The sequence below is a fragment of the Scleropages formosus genome, chromosome 2 (genome assembly GCF_900964775.1).
Source record: "Scleropages formosus chromosome 2, fSclFor1.1, whole genome shotgun sequence".
NCBI classification, from domain to species: domain Eukaryota; kingdom Metazoa; phylum Chordata; class Actinopteri; order Osteoglossiformes; family Osteoglossidae; genus Scleropages; species Scleropages formosus.
Genome location: NC_041807.1, coordinates 13,072,034 through 13,092,364, shown reverse-complemented (window position 1 = coordinate 13,092,364; position 20,331 = coordinate 13,072,034). Strand labels below are relative to the sequence as shown.

Sequence of the window (20,331 nt, the reverse complement as noted above, 5' to 3'; positions counted from 1 at the left end):
ATACCCATCTTACAGCTCTCTAGTGAAGCCTGAAAGCATCTTCACACTCACACAGCACGGCCTAAACACAGCTCCACTGTAGCTGCCGCATTGTACTCCAAGGATCTAGGTTCAAATTCCACCTCCTGCTGTACCATCCCAGAGCAAGGCACTTGCCGTAAATTACTCCAGTGGAAATAACCCAGATATGCCCTTCTGCCACTAGGTGTCAGTGTTTGCCAACACAGCTCCTGCTGCACTAATGCTGGTTTCTTTCGGGTCCACTCGGATACAGGGTGCGAGTCACTCTTTTCCTTGCTTTAAATTAAAATCAATTGTTATTATTGCGTCCTTGCAGGCCCCTGCATAGGAGTGACCTCTTCTGATTGCTCAACGAGCCCCCACCCCATTGGTCTTGGCCTGTGAGGCTGCTGCCACAGGGCCGTCCTCGGGAGTGGGCTGAGCGAGTAGGGGGCTGCACACGTACTTGGTATTTTATTGCAGGCCGACTTCCCCTCCAAACACTGCAGTGTAAGCAGTGAAGAGACACTTACACACGCACTGATACACTTATTCACACACATTCATTTGTACTCATTCTAACAGTCACTCACACACTTTGCCTTCACTGATCCAAGACTGGCAACGTGTGATGTAACAGACAGGGTACACAACAGGGACTCTAAAGTGGTTCAGAGCACCGCAGGCGTCAGGTCCAAATGGCCAAAGCCACCCACGCCTCAGGTCACACAGGAGTAAAGGCAGCTTGTGACAGCACTGTCATCAACATGGCATGCTGGGAGCATGCAGACTGGCCAGCTCCCTTTCGGTCATAGTACTGCTACAGCTCTTTGTCCTGAAAGTGGATGGTGCGAACAACATTTTGCCAATATTACAGAACTGTGAAGACACCGGCTGCAATATATTAAACAAGCAACGAGCAAGAGGTTGAACTAAAGGAATAGCAACTAAACCCAACTGATTACTGAGCAACATTCTCTGGGAGGACTGCAACTTCACAACAAACTAAAACTGTGAGCTATGCAAACAAGGAAGACAGCTGCCTAGAACATGCTTTAGCGGTGAAAAGGAGGCACACAGAGAGACCAGAAGAGAGAATCCCAGAAAGAGTATGCAGTGTGATTCACAATACTCGCTCTCACCTGGCAAAGTCCAAGTCTGCCTCACGGGACATGGTGATGTTGGTCAAGTTCTGCTGCAGGACAAAGATGTTCCGACACATCTTCTTGATTCCAGACTCACTGATCCGTTTGAAGTACTGGGCCCCATTGATCAGTATACAGGAGATGAGGTGGCCCAAACCTGCAAAGGAATACTACTTAAGTCCAGGTGGGGAAGAGACTGAGTCCTAAATGTTCATGTTCCCTTGCTGAATCCCCCAACCTCAACAAATGTAGGGAGAGTTCTCATATGAATATACTGGCTCTGCTTACTAAAACCTAGACCGAGACAGCATTTCCATGTTTCTACGACTGCAGATGCAGCTAAAAGCGACAACAAGGCAAATCACACAGTGCTAGTGAAACCTGAACTCTTATGGACAACACTAGTGTCGCATATTTCACACAGAGGCCCACCTTCAAAAATGTACTGGAACTTGTGCTGCTGCAAACTGGCCCCCATCACCTCTTCTATGGCACTGATGTCCTTGTTCAGTTTCACCACGAGGGGGTCGTAGTCCATGCTCTCCACATTGGCAACAATAGCATAGTTCCCCTGCTTGGCCAGAGGAATGAGGTAGTGGAAGCAGTGCACTCTGGGAAGAGAGCGAAAGACATTAAGAACAGCTGCCGTTACATGCAGAATGCCCTCGAGTTCATCAGAAGTGGCACATTAAGTAGGTCCTGGTCATTGGTAATGAATATTCTGCTAACGTAATACTCTGGGTTGGCAGAAGAGGACAATTCCGTAGACCAGCCAAAGGAAGGGCTGGTGCTGTTAACACAATGTGAAGAAGTGCTGCGGCGCTGAACACCAAGGACAGAAATTGGGAAGACGGAGGCCACAGCACACAGCCCAAGGCTTTGGCAGCCATCTTTGACCAGACATAATATAAATTCAGGCCGAGGGTGCTTAGGGCCAGAGATGACTCTCTGATGTATGCTCCTAGTTATATTTTCATCAAAAGCACATAAAACCTTTCTGCCTCGCTGACATTAAAAACGTATGTGTGTGAGCAGCGCACTATAAAGCCCCATTCTCTCCCGCTTTCTGATGGTTTAATTTACCTCAAAGTACTGTCGGGGGAAATCTGCGTGATGGAAAAAGTCAATAAAGCATAGCGCTACACAGGAGGGGCTCTCCCGCAATCATAAACAACACGGCACATCGCAAACACCCAACTGGCTGAGAACACCGAGCGAGCGGAGAGCAAGCTAGGCACGCTTTTGCTCCTGTGAGATGACGAGGAGTGGATCCTGCACAGTGTCAGCGCCAACGCCACATGGACCACTTCTGGAGTGAGGACCAGGCATGCCAGAACAGCATGCAGAGCGCCCAAATTGCACAGGTAAACAGGAAGCAGCCGTGTTTATGAGCTCTGCTGGGGGGTGGGGACGGGACTTCTCGGACAAGCACTATGAGTGTGGTCTGGACATACCTCACTTCCAGGTGTAGCACCAGCAGGCAGCGGTCGGCGATGTCCTGGAAGGCTTTGGACAGGTCATTGAGCGTTAGCAGGATCTGCTCTCGGCTGCAGGTGCTCTCACTGCTCACCTGGGCATCTGTGCCTGGAGGCGCACCTGCGTGGGGTGGGATAGATGTGTGTGCCAAAGATGGTTATAAACAGCAGCAACTGACACTGGTCACAGCCCAGGCCTCAGTTCCCCCTCTGTAAAACCACTCAAATTGCACATGAAAGAGAGAAACGTTTTGACGTGCTGCAGACAGCTGCTTCAACGCTGGCCACACATCCTGGGCTGTTGTCAATGCAACACTCTGCGATAAGCAGCCTGTAGAGGGGGCAGGGAATGGAGGGCACGTCCTCTTAGCAAACAGTCACAATGGAGGAGGAGATGAGGCTGTCAGCTCGTGTATGTGATGCAGGGAGATGCAGAGCCCAGATTAATGCCTCATTTCCACCCCCGGCCCAGTGTACACTCACTGGTTAATTAACTACCTCTTTAAGTGAACAGGCCTCCCCTGCCTGGCGCTGAGGTGTGGGCGCTGCTCAGGCCAAGGACTCGGGGGGACACCGACCTCACAGCGTCAGAGGTTAACACCTAAAATACAGGGAGCCCTGAGAGCCCCTCTACTGAACTGCCGTTACACAGGTTCGACCCCAGCCAAAGGTAACGCCCCACGAACCACAGCGTCAACACCATAGCCACAATCCAAAGAAAAGAAATGCCCAATGTGGTAGATATTAAAAGTGAGAACATCTTCAATACATTGAACACTTCTTCACCACACTTCAAAAGACCCTAAGTGGAGAAGAATTTCCATCCTGAGTTTGCGCAGCATTAGATTAAAACCTCTCTCCGCCACACAATTTCATTAACTGGAACCAGCTAATAAGCCATACAAGAGTCCAAATGAGCTATTTAACTAACAACAGTAATAACATCAGTCAGTTCACTCTGCTTGTCTCCAATTCCTTCAGTGAGACGCAAGTAAACTGGTGTGAAGAGAAAGGAGTATTGGCGAGGAGCACTGAGGAGGGCTAAGACCACTCAGGTCGTTCCTCCTGGGAGGTCTGTACCTTGACAGTACTGCTGTTGCCCCCCACTGCGGCCTCCCAGCTCGCCATGGCACCTCCGAGCAGGTCCTTCTTTGTGGTGGTAAGTGAAGAGGCTGGGATGGGCCACTGATGACCGCACTGGAACAAACTGGGCAACATTGCTCTTTCCCCCTTTTCCTTCTCCCCACCCACCATCTTTCAAATGTTTTTTGTGTGTGAGGAGCTCATCCAATTATTCTCCAGTCCTATCTTACCCAACCTTCTGCTTCCTGCCATCTGCAGGAGATGACTGCGGTAGGCATAACCTGCGGAAACGCAGCAGAGTGGCATGTATCGTGGGTAGGCCAGAACTTCACCAGTACTTCAACAGAACACACACACGGATGTATGCAGGCATATGCATGAAAACACACACACACACACACACACACACACACACACACACGAGAAAGGACAGTCAATCTGTCTTCAGCCAGCGGCGGCATGATAGCTCTGCTGCTCACTGCATATTGGACCAAGGAGTTTGACCCCTGCAGACGGTTCACCTGAGGCTGAAGGGAAACTGCGGGGAGACTTCCTCCAGGACGAAGAGCAATCCATGAATTATGCATGGACCCCCGGCGGAGTCGGCAATTATTCCAACCCGTGTAGTGTGAGCGGCTGTGTACGATACCAGTCTGCATGGTTTGGCTCAGCCGTGACCCCATGACCCTGCGACCCCCGACCCGTGACTGCATCTGTGAGAGAAGGCATTTCTGCGCTTCGCATTTGGCTCTGGGCTCAGAGGATGAACGCAAAGCCAGGCGAGACGGAGAGAGAGATTATGCTAATGGCATTCTCACTGCTGCAGGGAGCTGCCCCTGTTCGCTCAGGTCAAGGTAAAAACTTCAAGTTAAACTTCAGTCCCTTCAAGCAAAGGCAAAGACTGCTTGAAACATCATTTCTCTTCTCAAGAAAAAAGACAAAATAACGTTCAGTGGGTTTCAAGGGAAATGCTGAATGGGAAGGCGAAGGAGGACTGATTGGTCAAACCCCAGAGACAGCTACCGTGTCTAAAACTTAGAAATGCCTGCAAGACCAAAACAATTCAGTGATCCATATCTACAGCCAACGGCAACAAGACACACATTCACAAAGCCACACACACACAGATATAAATACATACAAACACCTACATGCATACAAATACACACATACACACACTTACACAAACGCGGTTTCACCAGCAGCCCAGAAGAAGCGCAGACAAATATTGTCTGAAGGAATCAGACGTCCAGCGCAGTCCACAGATGGGCAATGAGACCTACAGCTGCACCACACAGATCAGCAGCTTCGCGCTGGTAAACAGAAGTGCGGCAACGAGCCGCTTTCAGCAGCGGTGCACAAAGTGGACCTCGCTCTAATCGTACTTGCAAACAAAAGAGGATGTCAAATCAAATTAAGATTAAATTAAGATTCAAGCACAGCAAGACTAAAGACGGAGAAGGATGGCCCCCGTGTGTGCTGTAATAAGCTCGACCGTGGCTCTGTTTGTCTAAGGGCTGGATCCGGAAGGATCCGGGACCAGGGCCATAATGACACAAAGACTCATTTGAAAGATTTTATTCATGTTTGAATTGAGCCGTGGAAGATGTCCCTCAGCTCCAAGGGCTGAACCCTTATCAGATTATTGAATTGTAACCCTGGAATATCCCAAAAGATTAAAAATGAAGGAAAAAAAAAATCTCATTTTATATATTTTATATTATTGTACTTCATACAGCACACATACACAGCATGAATCTCTGCAAACAAATTCGCGGACATATATTATCCCATCATTCCTTTCAGCAGTGTCTGAGGATTATGTTTTACAATTGCAATCAGCCCCCAGACTTGCTACACACAGTCCTTTCAGGGACCTCTATAATTCCTGTGTGTGCGTGTCGGAGAGAACGTGGTTTGCGCATGACTGTGTCCGTGTGCTCAGGGATTCTGCGTGCGTTAAGTGTTCATGTTTCTGGTACATGTAAGGTTGTGTGCACACGTGCGTGCGTCTGTGTGCGCGCGCACGCGCTGGGCCCGTCTTGTCATTCCAAGGTCAGCTTCCACAAAAGTTTCCCCTAGAAGCCACTCCAAAGAGCAGCCACTGGAATAAGCGCCCTTAATCTCCCCACCATTACACTGGGAGGAACGAGTGTTTGTCTGGAAGACAAGGAGCAAGAAAATGACTTCTTCATACCTGACTGGAGCTGTAATATAAAATCCAATTTGGGGGGGAAAAGGAAAGATAAGGGGTTCCGTCTCCGCTGTCCCATCAGCTCTGCAAACACTAAATAATGAACAATACGGAGGCTGTCCCCATGATGATAAAACACCCCATTAATGGCACTCTGGGAAATTAATGGTGATTATGCCACGTTTGCAACTCCACACTTATTGAATTTTTATCTGCTCCGAGAGCAGTCTAGAGCTGCCTTTCCGAAAAAATCCCGCTCAAAAAGGTCACTCTGTGCTGAAAAGAGAGCCAGCTTCATGGGCTCTTGGGTGGAGATGAGAAAGTTTTATTGACACAGACCAGATGCAAAAAGGTCTCTTGGCTCTGGACTGCGCAAAGCTGCTCCTTCACATCTGGGACCTCATGGTGCAATGTGGACATGCGTCTGCCCCTCTGCTACATGGAGGGACCCACTGGTTGTACATGAAAGAGACCAGCGGTTTTAAAGGACTGGGAATGACAGGTTCTCCCATAATGTCTTCCTTCTCACTCAGAAAGTGTGGTACTCTGTGTGCGCAGTGTGCCATGAACTCCTTGTACTCACTACGTACATTCACTACTCACTATGGTTTAGTACCAGCAAAAAGTTTGATTACACCAGGAGAACCTGAGCAAAAGCTGTATGGGACAAACTAGACAGAAGAATCAGAGCAAATTAATGCACAAGTGTCTCACGTCTCTGCAAACTGGACTCCCTGCTAGTCCTTCCTCATCATGAGCTGTCTCCCTGGACATTTACATTTATTTATTTGGCAGACACTTTTCTCCAAAGCAACTTCCAATGAACTCTATCATGTAGTGTTCTCAGCCCACACACCTCATTTACCAAGGTGACTTAGACTGCTAGATACACTACTTACAATGGGTCACTCATCTATACACCAGTGGAACACACTCTCTCTGTCACTCACACATTATGGGTGAACCTGAACAGCATGTCTTTGGACTGTAGGAGGAAATCGGAGCACCCGGAGGAAACCCACGCAGACACGGGGGGAACATACAAACCCCACACAGACTGAGTGGGGATCGAACCCACATCCGCTCGCACCACCCAGGCGCTGTGAGACAGCAGCGCTACTCGCTGTGCCACCGTGTCGCCATGTGACAACTTAGTCGTCTCATCCTCACCAGTAACCAAACGCTTGGGAGTAACAACTGACTGTAGTCTGCTTCTCCCAACACATCGCAGTCACAACCCACTCTTGCACACTTGCTCTCTTCAACATCAGGTGAATCTGCCAGTACTTCACAACACACTCTACACAGCTCCTGGTGCAGGCTATGGTGATATTACACCTGGCCTCTTGCAGTAGCCTCCTGTCTGGTCAAGCCTCTCCAGTTGACCCAGAATGCTGCTGTATGAGTTGTATCCAACCTGCCAAAGTGCTCCCACATGCCTCCCCTTTGTCTCTCTCCATTGGCTTACAACACTATAATTACCTGTATTAAGATGAGGACTATGGTTAGGGCCTACGAGAGAGTTAAAAGACAATCATCCCAAAACTTACAAAATGTGATACTTATAGAATGCTACACGCCTCCCATCTCCACTTCTAGTTCATCTCCTTCAGGAGGATCCCAAAATCTAAAGACTATTAGTTCTCAGTCTTAGCCTTCACGTGTTGGAATGAACTCTCTCTGTCCCTCTCTCACACACACACACACACACACGCGTCTGCTTATCCCGAGCGGGGTCGCAGCAAGCCGAAGCCTAAGTCAGCAACACAGGGCGCAAGGGTGAAGGGGGAGGGGACACACTCTGGACGGGACACCAGTCTGCTGCAAGGCACCCCAAGCAGGACTCGAACCCCAGACCCATCACAGAGCAGGTCCCAGCCAAACCCGCTGCACTACCGCACCCCCTACTTCTCTGTCCCTCAGAACTGCTGAATTCTTCCAGCATTAAAAAGGTTTCAAAGCTCATCTCTTTCAAACTCTCTCCTGAAACCTTCGTAAGTTAGTCACTCACCGACTGCCACTTTTTAATAAACCAATTTTCCTACTCATATGTCACTACTGGGGTATGCGTACCATGACAATGGGCATATCAAACAAACAAACTATGCTTCAATAACCGTATGTACATATCTCAGCACTGTCTGTTGTAAGTAGCACCATTATTTACTTTGAGTAGTATGTCGCTTTGAGGAAAGCTTTTACCAAACACAAACATAAAGTAGCGCAAGTGCTAGGAAGAAATATCGGGGGATTTTCTGCTAAACCTTGTTAATTGAATATTTAACATAAAGCAGAAGACCAGTTTCTTACAGTGAGCATACTCAAACTTTTGATTGGTACTGTAACTGCAGCTGCACTCTGCAGATGTGAAGGGTGCAGTACTGGGGTGTGTATCTATGTGTGTGCGAGAGAGAGAGAGAGAAGAACAAGCGGTACTCACTGTGTGCCGGTGGAAGGTTGGAGAAGAAGCCCTTCAGCCTCCCTGCCAGCCACTCCATACTCTCCTGTAAGTTGGCCAGCGCCTTCAGGTCACTCACATCACGCAAGATCTCGCTCTGGGGGATTAGCTTGTCCCCCAGGTTGCCAGTCAGCACCTCTGACTCCTTGGCAAAGGCAGCCCTGGAGGGAGAGATTGTGGGAGGCACAGTGATGTAGAGGCACTCTGCTTGAGCTGTACTGACAGATGTGGAACTCCACCTGCAGAATTCTTCCAAATTATCATTACTCTGATTGCTAGTCATCCGTGAAATAAAGAGATATGTGTGCATGTATACATTTGTGCATGCCTTTCCCATGTCATACGCATGCTAGAGCAGGACCCTGTGTCTCTCTCACACACACACACACACACACACACACACACACACACACACACACACGTGTGATTCTCACCAAGTTGCAAGGTTCTGGAATGCACACGGTGCACACTGTAGCGCTCTGGAATGTGTGAGGGAACAGGACATCTTGAAGGGTGACTGAAATAACCCACATACACTCTTCCAAGCGCAGGATAGCAGGCTGGGAGTTGGCCAGAAGCCAAGTGTCCACATCAATAGAAGGCTGAATTTCAACAAAGTCTCCCAGCATGCCCCTCACCAAGGCCCCTCTCTCCCAGCCCTGCTCACATTGCCACCTTGAATGAATTGGCACCATTTATTGAGCAAGCAGAGCTTCAGTATGAAGAAGTAGAGCAACAAGCATAGGGAGCTCATGCTGGCCACCTCCTCTTAGCGCCAACCAGGGGTTAAAGGTCTTGGACACATTGCTGATGTTCTTTAAAGCAGCTCCTTTACCACCCCGCAATTTAAACTGCTAGTTTATCGACTGTAAACAGCTCTGAATCAGCTCTGTAGAACAAGCTGCCTTCATCTGAAGGTTGTCATGTCTTCCTTTACATCCTGAAAAGTAAGCGAATTACAACACGATACTGCTTGTGCCAGAGCAGACATTTTGTTTATGTCCACGATATTTTCTAATATTTGTGTAGTGGCGCTGTACTGAGCAGAACAGTAGCAATAAACTGCAGGTAATAACTAAAGTAAAACAACATAAGCTTCCCTGCTGCGTGCAAAGTTCTGCTTTAACTTGAATGGTGGCTTTGGGCAGAACAAATGTTGTTAGCGCAGAACCCATCAGAGACCCTCCTGCACCTCCATCTAAGGGAGTCTGAGGAAAGCAGGCTATATGCACACATCCTATGAAAGAGGGAGTGCGAGCCCCCACGATAAAGCTTTGCTGCACCAAAGCCAGTGCGAGAAATCTAATTAGCGCTGAGATGAGGAGGCTAGTTGGTGGAAATGTACCCCGCATATACAAGGTTCTTGGCACAAAAGGAGGTGCAACTTTTATGGTTCTTCAGCCCCAAAAAAAAAAAAAAAAAAAAAAAAAACAGTAGGATGGCTCCCGCTGGATGAGCCTCGCTTGACCAACCCCCTGCGGGGAAAACCTGCTCCCACATAAGTCAATTACTTATATTTCTACAAATCTTACAGATGCAGGTACACAGCTGCTGCGATACAGTACAGCGAGTTCAAATTCGGTACAGCCAACACTGGTGTGTGTGTGTGTGTGTGTGTGTGTGTATACTGATGCACATGCTTGTGTACTTGTGTAGATGCAGACCGTTGCACTCGGCAAACATACATGTACGCAGAATAAGGGAGCCTCTTCACAACCCAGCGTAGTATTTATGGAGGAATATTGATTGCGTGGTGCACTATTCCTACATCTGTCAGGCTCGCTGAAATGATGAACGCCCTTAGCCTGGAGAGGTGTTCTTGGGCTCTCTGACACCGACTCCGAGCTGAAAGCGAGCTGACAATGGCTAACAACTGAACCTTGTGGCAGACAAATGGTCTCACAGAGTACAAGTGGCTAGCAGCAGGACAAGTTATGGAACTACAATTTCAGAGTTGGGCAGGTTGGCTAAGAGAAGATTAGGTGATCCTAAGAATGAGAAGAGTGGCTGCACAACAGCAGTCTGGGTGAGTCTGGTTAGAGGCTAGCGGTTACATCAGGAGTTGGGTCCAGGGGGTGCAGCTGAGCACTCTGCAGGCAGGACTCGGGGGGCAGAAAGAGCAAAGGAGTGAGATGAAAAAGAAGAAACCAACTGAGAGCAAAAGAACTGAGAGCCTCTGAAGGATGGAAGGTACAGATGCAGAAGTTACAGTACCTGAAAGTCCTTTACTGCAGTGAGCAGATGCTGTGTGACCGTCTGTGTTCTGTATGTGTGCGCGTGCGCATATGTGTGTGCCTGCATTTGGCAAAGTGACTGCAATTCCACCCCTAGGCAGGTGACATTTAACACAATGGAAGGGGGGGGGGGGGGGATTTTCCGTCTCTGCTGAAATCAATTGCACTTCTTACTGCCAGCTAAATAACACACAACCTTCTAAACTCACACAGCGCCACAGTAATCTGGGGCTTTGAGAGACAGATACAAAGTTCTCCAGCATCTGTGAACCTATCCCCAGCCTCTCTTCTCAGTAATGAGCAGGGATGTAACAAGATCCCAAAGCATTATGGGATATGTAGGATTACAGAGGGCCACAGTGAACCGCAAAGCATGAGGCCAGCTCTTATCAGAGATACAAGCCCTTCTGTGAATGCTCTGTCATTCTAGCCGTCTTCCTTCCCAGCATTACAGAACATTTCCATGAAGTGGTGAGCCTGCCTTAATTCCTAGCAAAGACTGGTACAGCACCAGTGAAAAGTTTGAGTCTAATACTTCATGAGGTATTCAGTTGACAACTTTGAACAGAAAATCAGCCAACACTCCTTCCCTGCTCTTCTGCAGCGAGCAGGAGGCTGTAGAAATGAAGGAGACTTGTGTTGCTTTGTGGTCTCTTCTGTCCAGTTTGTGCAATACAAGCAGGTGTGCTGGCCCAGATGGACTTGAACTTTAGACTGGTACTGTAACCACAACCATTCACAAAACATACTTTATTACGTTTTACTGACGTGGTGCAAGTCTGACTGACAGTTGACACACTGTTCAAGGAGGAGCTGTGGTCACACGAAGGAGCTGGGGTGCAAAGGCTTTTCCCTGGGAGGCAGTGGAACCCACACACCCAGTGCAGGACCAACCTGGTAAAGTCCTCATCATCTTCTCTTTTCTGTCTCATCTGACGGGGCATGGCCATGGTGGCCCAGTTTGGCAAAGAGCGCAGGAGACGGCTGATGTCCTCATCTTTGGCCCAGGAGGCACTGATGGTTAGCTTCTCCTCTGACTGGACAATGCCCCTGGAAGGCAAGAATAGCGGGAATCTTTACAGGGACACACAAAGAGCTCACAGTATGTGTACGCATGCGCACACAAACAAAAAAAGGCATGTCCACAGGCAAGAAGCAGCTGGGATGTTATGTTCCCAGAATCCACTGGGAAGGGCATCTGTGTGGAAACACCTGGTCAGGTGACGGAGAGGACCTCCCTTACGCAGTGTTCATGTCTGCCAGGGTCTGGTGTACCTAAACCTGTGCATGTCTGCGAGTGAAGCAGATGGAGAGCCCCCCAACGGACTACCTCTCTCCATGCCACAATACACACATTACAGAGACAGTGCGTGAAGACTCCACACAGTCAACATAAAGCAGGGCTTCCAGTGACTGTGGAAGGGAATTAAATCAACACCTATTCACCCACCCACAGGCTGCTTACCATAATAATGGCACCAAGGCTCCTTCTCCTCTTTACAAGTTTTTTGTTTCTCTTTGTTTTTTTTCCCTGCCATCTAGCTGAAGGGTGCGTCTCACTGTAGTATAATTACCATGTCCATTCACGGTGGTAATGAAGCCGACTCGAGGGAAGGGATATGTAGATCCAGCACGGTTTGTGTTCTCCTACCTATAGGCAGCGCTGCAGATCTCCTTATATTCCTTCAGTTTATCACACACCATCTCCAGGAACTGATTGGAATAGGTGCTCAGGTCCTGCATCAGACCCATCAAGTCCTGGATGGACTTTTCCACTACCACTGTGCTCTGCAAGGGGACAAGAAGGGTTCAGGATATTTAATACCTCCCACACACATTTGCTTACACAAGGGGGGAGGGGGGGAAAAAAAAAAAAAAAAAAAAAACAGAATGACAACATGCCCCAGATGACAGCAGAAGAGTTTCACTTTTAAAAGGTTTAAATCAGAGATGAATGCACAGTAAACACACAGCTGGAGGTTGGAGGCCCCGAGGTGTGATGGATCAAGTTCTTGGTTGAAGGCATGATTGGGTGTGTGTATGTCCATGTGCACAGTAGTGACCTCTTCTAAATCTGCACAGCCGCAGTAACATCTGACAGTGACAGACCACTGTCAGCAGGGGGCAGCAGTGACCCACAGCTCCTTGGCAAATGAAATGAGGGGTAGGACCCCCAACTCTGCCAGCTTCCACTACCCTCTGCCCAAGGATGCCCACCTTCAGTGGGAGATGCGCGCGCACACACACACACACACACACACAAAGAAATGGACACAAAGAGCACGCAGCTGACTGGCACCAGTGTGGAAACGGCTGTCCTCTGGTGGGCCATGCGCCATAAAGCTGAGACAGACACCAGAGGAACCCGTGTACCTGCCAGCTGCAATCTGGTGCCACAGGCAAAGGACTGACACGCTGGTGGTACTGAAGACCAGCTTGCCGTGTCAGTGTGGAGTAAGAGCGTCGTTCCCACTGCAGCTGTGCTGCATTAATCGCTACAAGCATGTACTATGAGCTGTGCTCCATGCCACCTTAACGGAGACATTATCCTGCCAAAGGAGACAAACGCGATTTGGCAGGAACACAAGGAGGCCGAAGGACTGTGCAAAAGAGGGATATTCTCCACCACGGGTCTAAGCTTCCATGCTTCCTCACCTCCCCCAGACACTGTGCTTACTGGTCACTTCAGCGTAGTCATTCGGAACGGACGGCGATGGGAGGAAGGAGGGCCCCCCTTGCTCATCGACCTGTCCAATCGATGAGTTTCATTCCTGAGCGAAGATCTACGAAGCAAAGTGAAGGTAAACATCGGTACTAAAACCATCGCCCTTGGGCCGTCCTCCGTGTCCGTCATCCTGTCCAGCGCGGCTTTCCGTGTCGTCTCGGCGTATCACTGGGACTCGGTATCTCCCACACAGAGTGCCTGGATAAACAACAGCGCTGGGGTCCATTACTCCCGTAACAAATGCGCCATCTCTCCCAAGCCCTTGTCTGATTTTGGCCAATAAGCACGCCCATCCGTCTTCTCACCAGGAATCATTAAAAAGTAATCAAACCGTGAATCGGAGAGAGAGAACAGCATCACTGCGGTTTCGCTGCCCCGCGCCCAATTCCTTGCTCTTATTTAACTGTCAATCAGCCAAGTGATGCTTCCCCCCACACCACTGCTTCACAAACACAAATATTGGGGTGCGCACACACACGTCAGTGAAAGGACCCCTCCCATCTCAAGCAACAGCTGTACTTCATACAAAACTTGTCATTTTATGATAATCGAATGTTACCCAGCATGCCCCTCTCCAAAGTGCATTCTGTAAAAAAGGTGTGCGGTAGCCTTCACAGGGTATACTGGAGGAGCCAACAATCCGGTAGGTCAAGGGGACTCTGAGTGCCACCTTTGTAGAGAGAGACACACACACACCCAGCGCACAGAGACAGGTAGGAGGTATGGTGTTGTCTACGGCGATGACCAGCACAATCCCAAAAGCTCTGCACAATCCCCCCAGACCAACGTCATCAGTGTGCGATCCCAGCTGAAGCCGCTGAAAGCCGCAGATGTTCCCCAAAGCTGGCTGCTTTCACAGTCACACTGCAGCATCGAGTTCACATACATAAACGCCTGGCCCCCACCCAGCTACCCCCTGACCCGTGTCGCTCTCGAAGATGGATGTCCCCTGGCAAGAGGAGCAGGACGACACAGCCTCACCCCCGAAACGGGTCAAGGGTTTCCCCATTAATCCTACAGGGGCTCGTCAGAACCGAATGTGCAACGGGGTGGGGGGGGGGGGTCGAAGCATTTAACCCCTCCCATTCTACCCGTTCCACTACATCATTTGTGAGTGTGAGGCAGGCCAGTGGGGCATCCAGTGAGGAGTGAGTGTGTGTGTGTGTCTGTGTGTGTGTGTGTGTGTATATAAGAGAGAGAGAGAGAGAGAGAGAGAGAGAGAGAGAGAGAGAGAGAGAGAGAGAGAGAGAGAGAGAGAGAGAGACTTATCTCCTCTTCAGGGTACAGCTGGATCTCACTCAACCAGAACCAGCCGGGGGGTACATTGATCAATGTCAGCATGGCTGCACGTGACCACACAGGACCGAGGGCCTTGTAATCCCAGCGAACTGCACAATTAAATCCCATAATTCCCCTTTGCCCAATCCAGCACAATCATTTTAAATGCACTTTTACATTTACTTTCTTTAATTAAACAAAATCCATCCAAAGGGGGCAACTCGTCACAGTACACTGACTTACTCTTGTACTGAAGAAAACAACTCCCGCCTCCATCCGCACCACCCCCTCCTCCTCCTGGTCCTCGTGATTTCCGGCACGCTGTTCCCCGCGACAAAGTGATAAAGCAACAAAGAGAATGGCGTCCCCAGGTGCGACCGTCAGGCGAGAGGCGTGCTGCAGCAAGAAAGCTGCACACTTTAGAGGTGATGATGGCTGTGTCGCTGGGTGTCATCGTAGCTGGCTCAGCTCTGACTCGCACAGACAAGGCGAAAAAACCGAGACTACGCTTGGGCCCCCCCCAAATGTGTGACACCCACCTGATATTCCCTGTTCCCCTGGGACTGCGATCGAGAATCGGCGGCTCTGTGCATCATTACATACAGCACTACGGAAACGACACCAAGCTGCGCCGTCCCAAAGCCAAGCCATCGGCAACCACTTAACAGCTCAATCAGATCGGAGACGCTTATTCAGGGGGAATCTCTCCACCCCTCGCCCCCCGCCTCCCAAAAAATGACTCCATATGGAGCTAATGAACCGTGGAGATGAACAGAAAACACGGCTGCCATAGGCAATGAGCTACACATTCATTAGCATCTTTCTGATGTTATACTCCAGCACACACAGAAAATACAGCACAAAACACACACGTACGCAGGCAGGCAGGCAGGCACACAGACCAGAGCTATGGGCAGCTGCTGAGCCAAAAGAGACACTTGTTATTTTGCTACGCACTGTGTGTGGATTCTCCCAGTGAGAAGTTGTGCTAATGAACTTCACCGAATGCTCCTGTTCCTGCCACTCATACCTTTTTCTACTGCATCCCCACACACACTTTCTCTGGGATGTTCCACAGTAAAAACTGCTGGGCCACAAGGTCACAGACAGGATGATGAGCATGGCACAGAGGGCCTACAGGAGGTACAGCAAAGCCACCATTATTATTAGCATTATTATTATCAGTTCACAATTAGCCTTGGTCCAAGACAACTTACAATGCAAAATATGCTCACTAAACTCAAATTATTGACCCAATCACATAACAGAGCAATTTAATACTAACACACCACTCATTCATTCAAATACACACACACACACACACACACACACACACACACACACACCACTGTCAACTGAGAGACACTGATGATCTTTGGAGTGCGGGCAGAAACGAGTACCTAGAAGAAACCCTACAAACACAGCGAGAACATGTAAAATCCACGTAGAATTGATTTATACCCAGATCTAAGCACACAACCAAGGAACTGTGAGGTACCTGCGCTACCTGCTGCACCTCTGTGCAGCCCAAGTACAGACAGCAATGCTACAGTGGTACAAGCTTACACAGGCCTGCAGCTGCAGTACACATGGCTGCAGGGGAGTAAGAGAGAAAACACACACACAGCTACAAACCACAAAAATCCAGAGCTCCAGGCATGATTTGTAAAGTCTCTGTCCCATTTTATCAGCACGTCGCGTTACACCGCAGAGCCAGCTGTGTTATTTGACAGCAGACAACTTTCCAGCAGCATTTCACAGGGGGTGGGAGGGGGTTCATGATGTCCTTTCCTGTTTTAAAACTTCTGTATGCTCTTTGAGGTAATTTCAGGGCAGTTTTTTCCAGTGATGGGGACCTGGAGACCCGAGGAGAAAATTCTTCACTTGTTCGTGTCCCAGAACCTCAAGTCTGATTACACGGAGAGAAGGACCTTCAGATGGTCCCGAATCCAAGACACAGGCAGGCCATTAAGGTCCGGAGAGCGGAGTGCCATGTGTGCATAAGATAAGCGGTACCATCACAGGGACGGTGCTCGGCCTGCAGGTGGACACCAGGAGGAGAGCCGAGGTAAGGTACATATCATCCTGGGCCTGAGGGTGTGGGAGGGAAAGGGCTGCTTACTGCCAGAGGAGCAAAAAGCTCTAAAACTCTTAAGAGAAAGTAAAAAGAAAAGGAGGGAGGTGGAGAAGGGCTGTCTCAGAAGGACGGCGGGAGCAGAGGTGAACTCGGGGGCGAAGAGAGCACCTCTGGCTCCTACATGGACAGGAGTGACAACGCATGAGACAGCACAGCCAACACAATGCCCCCTACTGAGCAACCCAAATACAAGCAGCACAACACACACAGGTATTCAGTCATGTGCACATAAATAATAAATAATAACTGTCTCTTTGCAGCAAGTAAAAATAATAAACTAAATAACAAATAAATAAATAAATACAGAAACAGAGGCAGCACGATCCCATGGAGCATGACAGCCACTGACACAGCACATGGCCGATATGCAAAGCAACCTTTTAATTACTGTCAGTTTTAAAATGGGGGGAAAAACATGTAATATGGAGACAAAGACCTCTTTTTGTCTGTTTGTTTTGGAAAGACATCTATTGCGCATAGAGACCCAGCAAATTCCTGGCATTGCTGCTGCTGTTGAAACAGACACATGCAGGGAACTTCTTATACCATTCTCACCTTGGCTTCCACAGAGGCAAAGTACCACTCAAAGCTGCAAACAATGGACAGGGCAAACGTTTCGGAACAGCTGGGGGGACAGAAACTGCTCTCGACGAGAGAGTATGACAGAGCCTGTACAATAGAAGACTCAGGGACAGAGACTGCGGGATGGAGACTATGGGACATAGACTGCACTAGATGAGACTGAAGGGCAGAGACTATAAAACAGAGACGGTGAAAAAGACTGGGACAGAGACTGTTGGACAAAGACTGCAATGGTGGCAGGCACTAGTGCTCAGTATCCTGGGTACCTGAGGCCATACACTTGGTACCTCCCAGTCAGTCGGGGATCAGGTGGGGGCAGAGGGTTTTGGGGCATGGAAGATTGATGGAGCCCATGTTCAACTATGGATCCTACCCTCAGTGTGTTCCTAATTAAATTAATCAATCAGAGAGCACTGAGGAGAGAGGAAGCTGAAAACATAGTGACTAAAGGTTGGCAAACAGGCGAAGAGAGGGCAAGGGGAGCACTTGTTTTAAATCCCACTCCCATAAAAATATGCAAGTTGTGCACTTTGTAAATCCTAATCCCTCAAGATCCATTTTTCAAATTTCCAAACCAAGTTCCAACCTTAAGTTTAAATTAAAAAGAAAAGTGTAAAAGCACTCTGAACAAATCACACATAAAAAAATAAAAGGAATTCTGAGGCTGGAGAAGAATTTAATACCCTGATCATTATCTGGGGAGAAACAAGTTCATAATCCTCAGAGCCCACATGTGTATAAGAAAATGAAGTGACACACTGAAACGAAAGTGTCTCTTCAACGACACTCTACAGTCTGCAGACAGGAAGCCTGAAAATCAATTAAAAATCTGCTTTGTCCCCCTGCTCCAGTGAGTCGGACTTCCCTTCAAAGCTCACCGTCCTCAAGCTTTAATATTCTTGTCCATTTCTTCTTTTCATCCCGCTCTCCCGTGCCGTGTAATTATGAGCTCCACGCACTCTGAATGACAAGAGAAGCCGGTGCGTCTGAGCGTGAGCTTGCTAATGTCATCCTCATTTCCTGGGACCAAGTGGTGAACAGGAAGGGAGGGTTTGCTGTGTGCTCGCTAAACTCGCCCCCCGTTTCCTTGGATGAAGCGGCAAAGGGAGTGTTAGTGTGCACACTTGCTAATGTCATCACTATCACTTCCTGGGGTTCAGTGCTAAAGAAAAAGAGAGGGTTTGTGTGTGTGTTCACTAATGTCCCTTGCACTTCATGAGGGTAAGAGCTGCGGTGGCGACTGCAGGTGAGCTGCATGACGGCCTCGAGTTCCTGGATGGAGCTGCTGAGCCGTGGAGAATGAAGCCTTGGCAGGCATATGAGAAGGGTGTAGAGTGTTGTAATGAGGTGGAACTGCACACCAAAAGCAGCCCATTCTGGATAACACTGTCTCCGCAGGGTGTCTACAGCTGCAGGTGACGCGGCCCGTTAATGAAACTACTGTATGAGGTAACATCCTGCTGATGGCACAGCGGCAGGCAATGCATCTCCTATCTGGGGCACGCTAGTCAAAACACCAGGCGACGCCTCTGTCGCTACCTCCCGGGGAAGCTAACTCGCTCATCTCCTCCAGGGGAAAGAACAAACAAACAAACAAACAAGAAAACAAACAGAAACACAAACAGCATTTTAGCCCTGCACCGTCTGCACCAGCCGCCCCCGTGCAGGTGATTATGTGCTAATTGCCAGTGCATCGGGAGCCTGGAAAGAGGCCGTTTAATTACACGTGTCTGCCTCGTGTGGGGACTGTCGCCGCCTGTGCCACGCCCCAGCAGCCGGGGGCTCCTGCAGGTGCAGCTGCGTTCCGGCTGTGCACAATCAGGTCATTTACGGAGTGTTCTGTCAGCAGACTACTTTACAGGGTGGCAACAGTCGCTAAGGGATGCTTCCATAACAGCATCCCAAGCACAGAAAACATTAACCCCGTAACCACCCTGATCATCATCACGGCTACTTTCACTATCCTCTGCTCATCATTTGAGTGCAGTGCCATGCTTGCGAGCAGCAAGGGACAAGTGGCTGAGTCACACATCAAGACAAAGATGAGAGCCAGGACAGATCCTTGGACAGCACAGGCCAGAGAGCACCATATCTTGGACAGCACACTCTGGGCCTGTAACTGGACCAGGGAGGCAGGAAAAAAAGCAGGCCTTAGATCTGATAGGGTACAGCATGTCTCCATGACTGGACTAATTAGTACAGAAAAGGCCCAAAAAAAGAACGTTTCGCAATTCTCTGACTACCTGGTGGGCCGTTTGTTAGCCGGCAGGGTAATTAGAGCAATGCCGCAGTCCTCGTTAACAGGAAGTCATAATCATAAACAAAAGACTGGTGATCTCATGGCACAGACGTGCTCCTCTAATGAACTGCCGCTGGTCTAAGATTAGACTGCTTGACTGATAGCTGCCTGATAAACACTGTTTACCCACACACAGTTCTCAGATGAGAGGACTTGAGCTGAGTGCTCTCTATTCAGCACTAATAATGGAAATAATTAGGAAACAGATTTTACTGGAGATCATTTTGTGAGCCTCTTTACTGTTTTGACAATAAGTCATTTTGAATTAACCAGAACATACAGACACACACTTGCTAATGTGCTATCACTCAGACTCACTATATTAATGTTACTGAGGAAGTTTAAAAAAAAAATCTATGTAAACAAATTAAATAAGAAACTAAGAAAGGAGGTTAAAAAAGGTAACAGAAGAGCATGAAGATCCAACCATCAGTGTTTATAGGAAAAGGGAATTTGAGAAATTTTTGTCAAGTGCTGGAAGCGCACAGAGCCCACCGGTGATTAATTTTACATGAAGCTGGTCTCTCTAACCCAGAGGCTCATCCTCTGCAGTCACACCAGTACAGATCCATGGCAGAACATAACCTCCAGGGGGTGAGAGCGAGCAGAGTGCAGCGCTAGGGCATCTCCCAAGTAATCACGGGGTGATTTGGCTGTCGCCAAAATGGGGGACATAGCCCTGAAAGTACTGGCTGGTCATCTGTGGCCTGAGAATTGCCAT

At 48.9% G+C, this 20,331-nt stretch overlaps 1 protein-coding gene across 4 annotated transcripts in view; it reads right to left on the bottom strand.

Moving 5' to 3' along the window:
* exoc4 (exocyst complex component 4) overlaps positions 1-20,331 on the bottom strand; it is a 79,567-nt gene that overhangs the window by 4,752 nt on the left and 54,484 nt on the right. For all 4 annotated transcript variants that reach the window (XM_018747497.2, XM_018747498.2, XM_018747499.2 and 1 more), the window contains exons 12-17: positions 12,241-12,377; positions 11,484-11,639; positions 8,338-8,516; positions 2,600-2,741; positions 1,578-1,756; positions 1,143-1,302 (exon numbers count right to left, since the gene is read on the bottom strand). In XM_018747497.2, the coding sequence (XP_018603013.1) occupies positions 1,143-1,302; positions 1,578-1,756; positions 2,600-2,741; positions 8,338-8,516; positions 11,484-11,639; positions 12,241-12,377 (953 nt within the window). The remainder of the gene's footprint in view (positions 1-1,142; positions 1,303-1,577; positions 1,757-2,599; positions 2,742-8,337; positions 8,517-11,483; positions 11,640-12,240; positions 12,378-20,331) is intronic.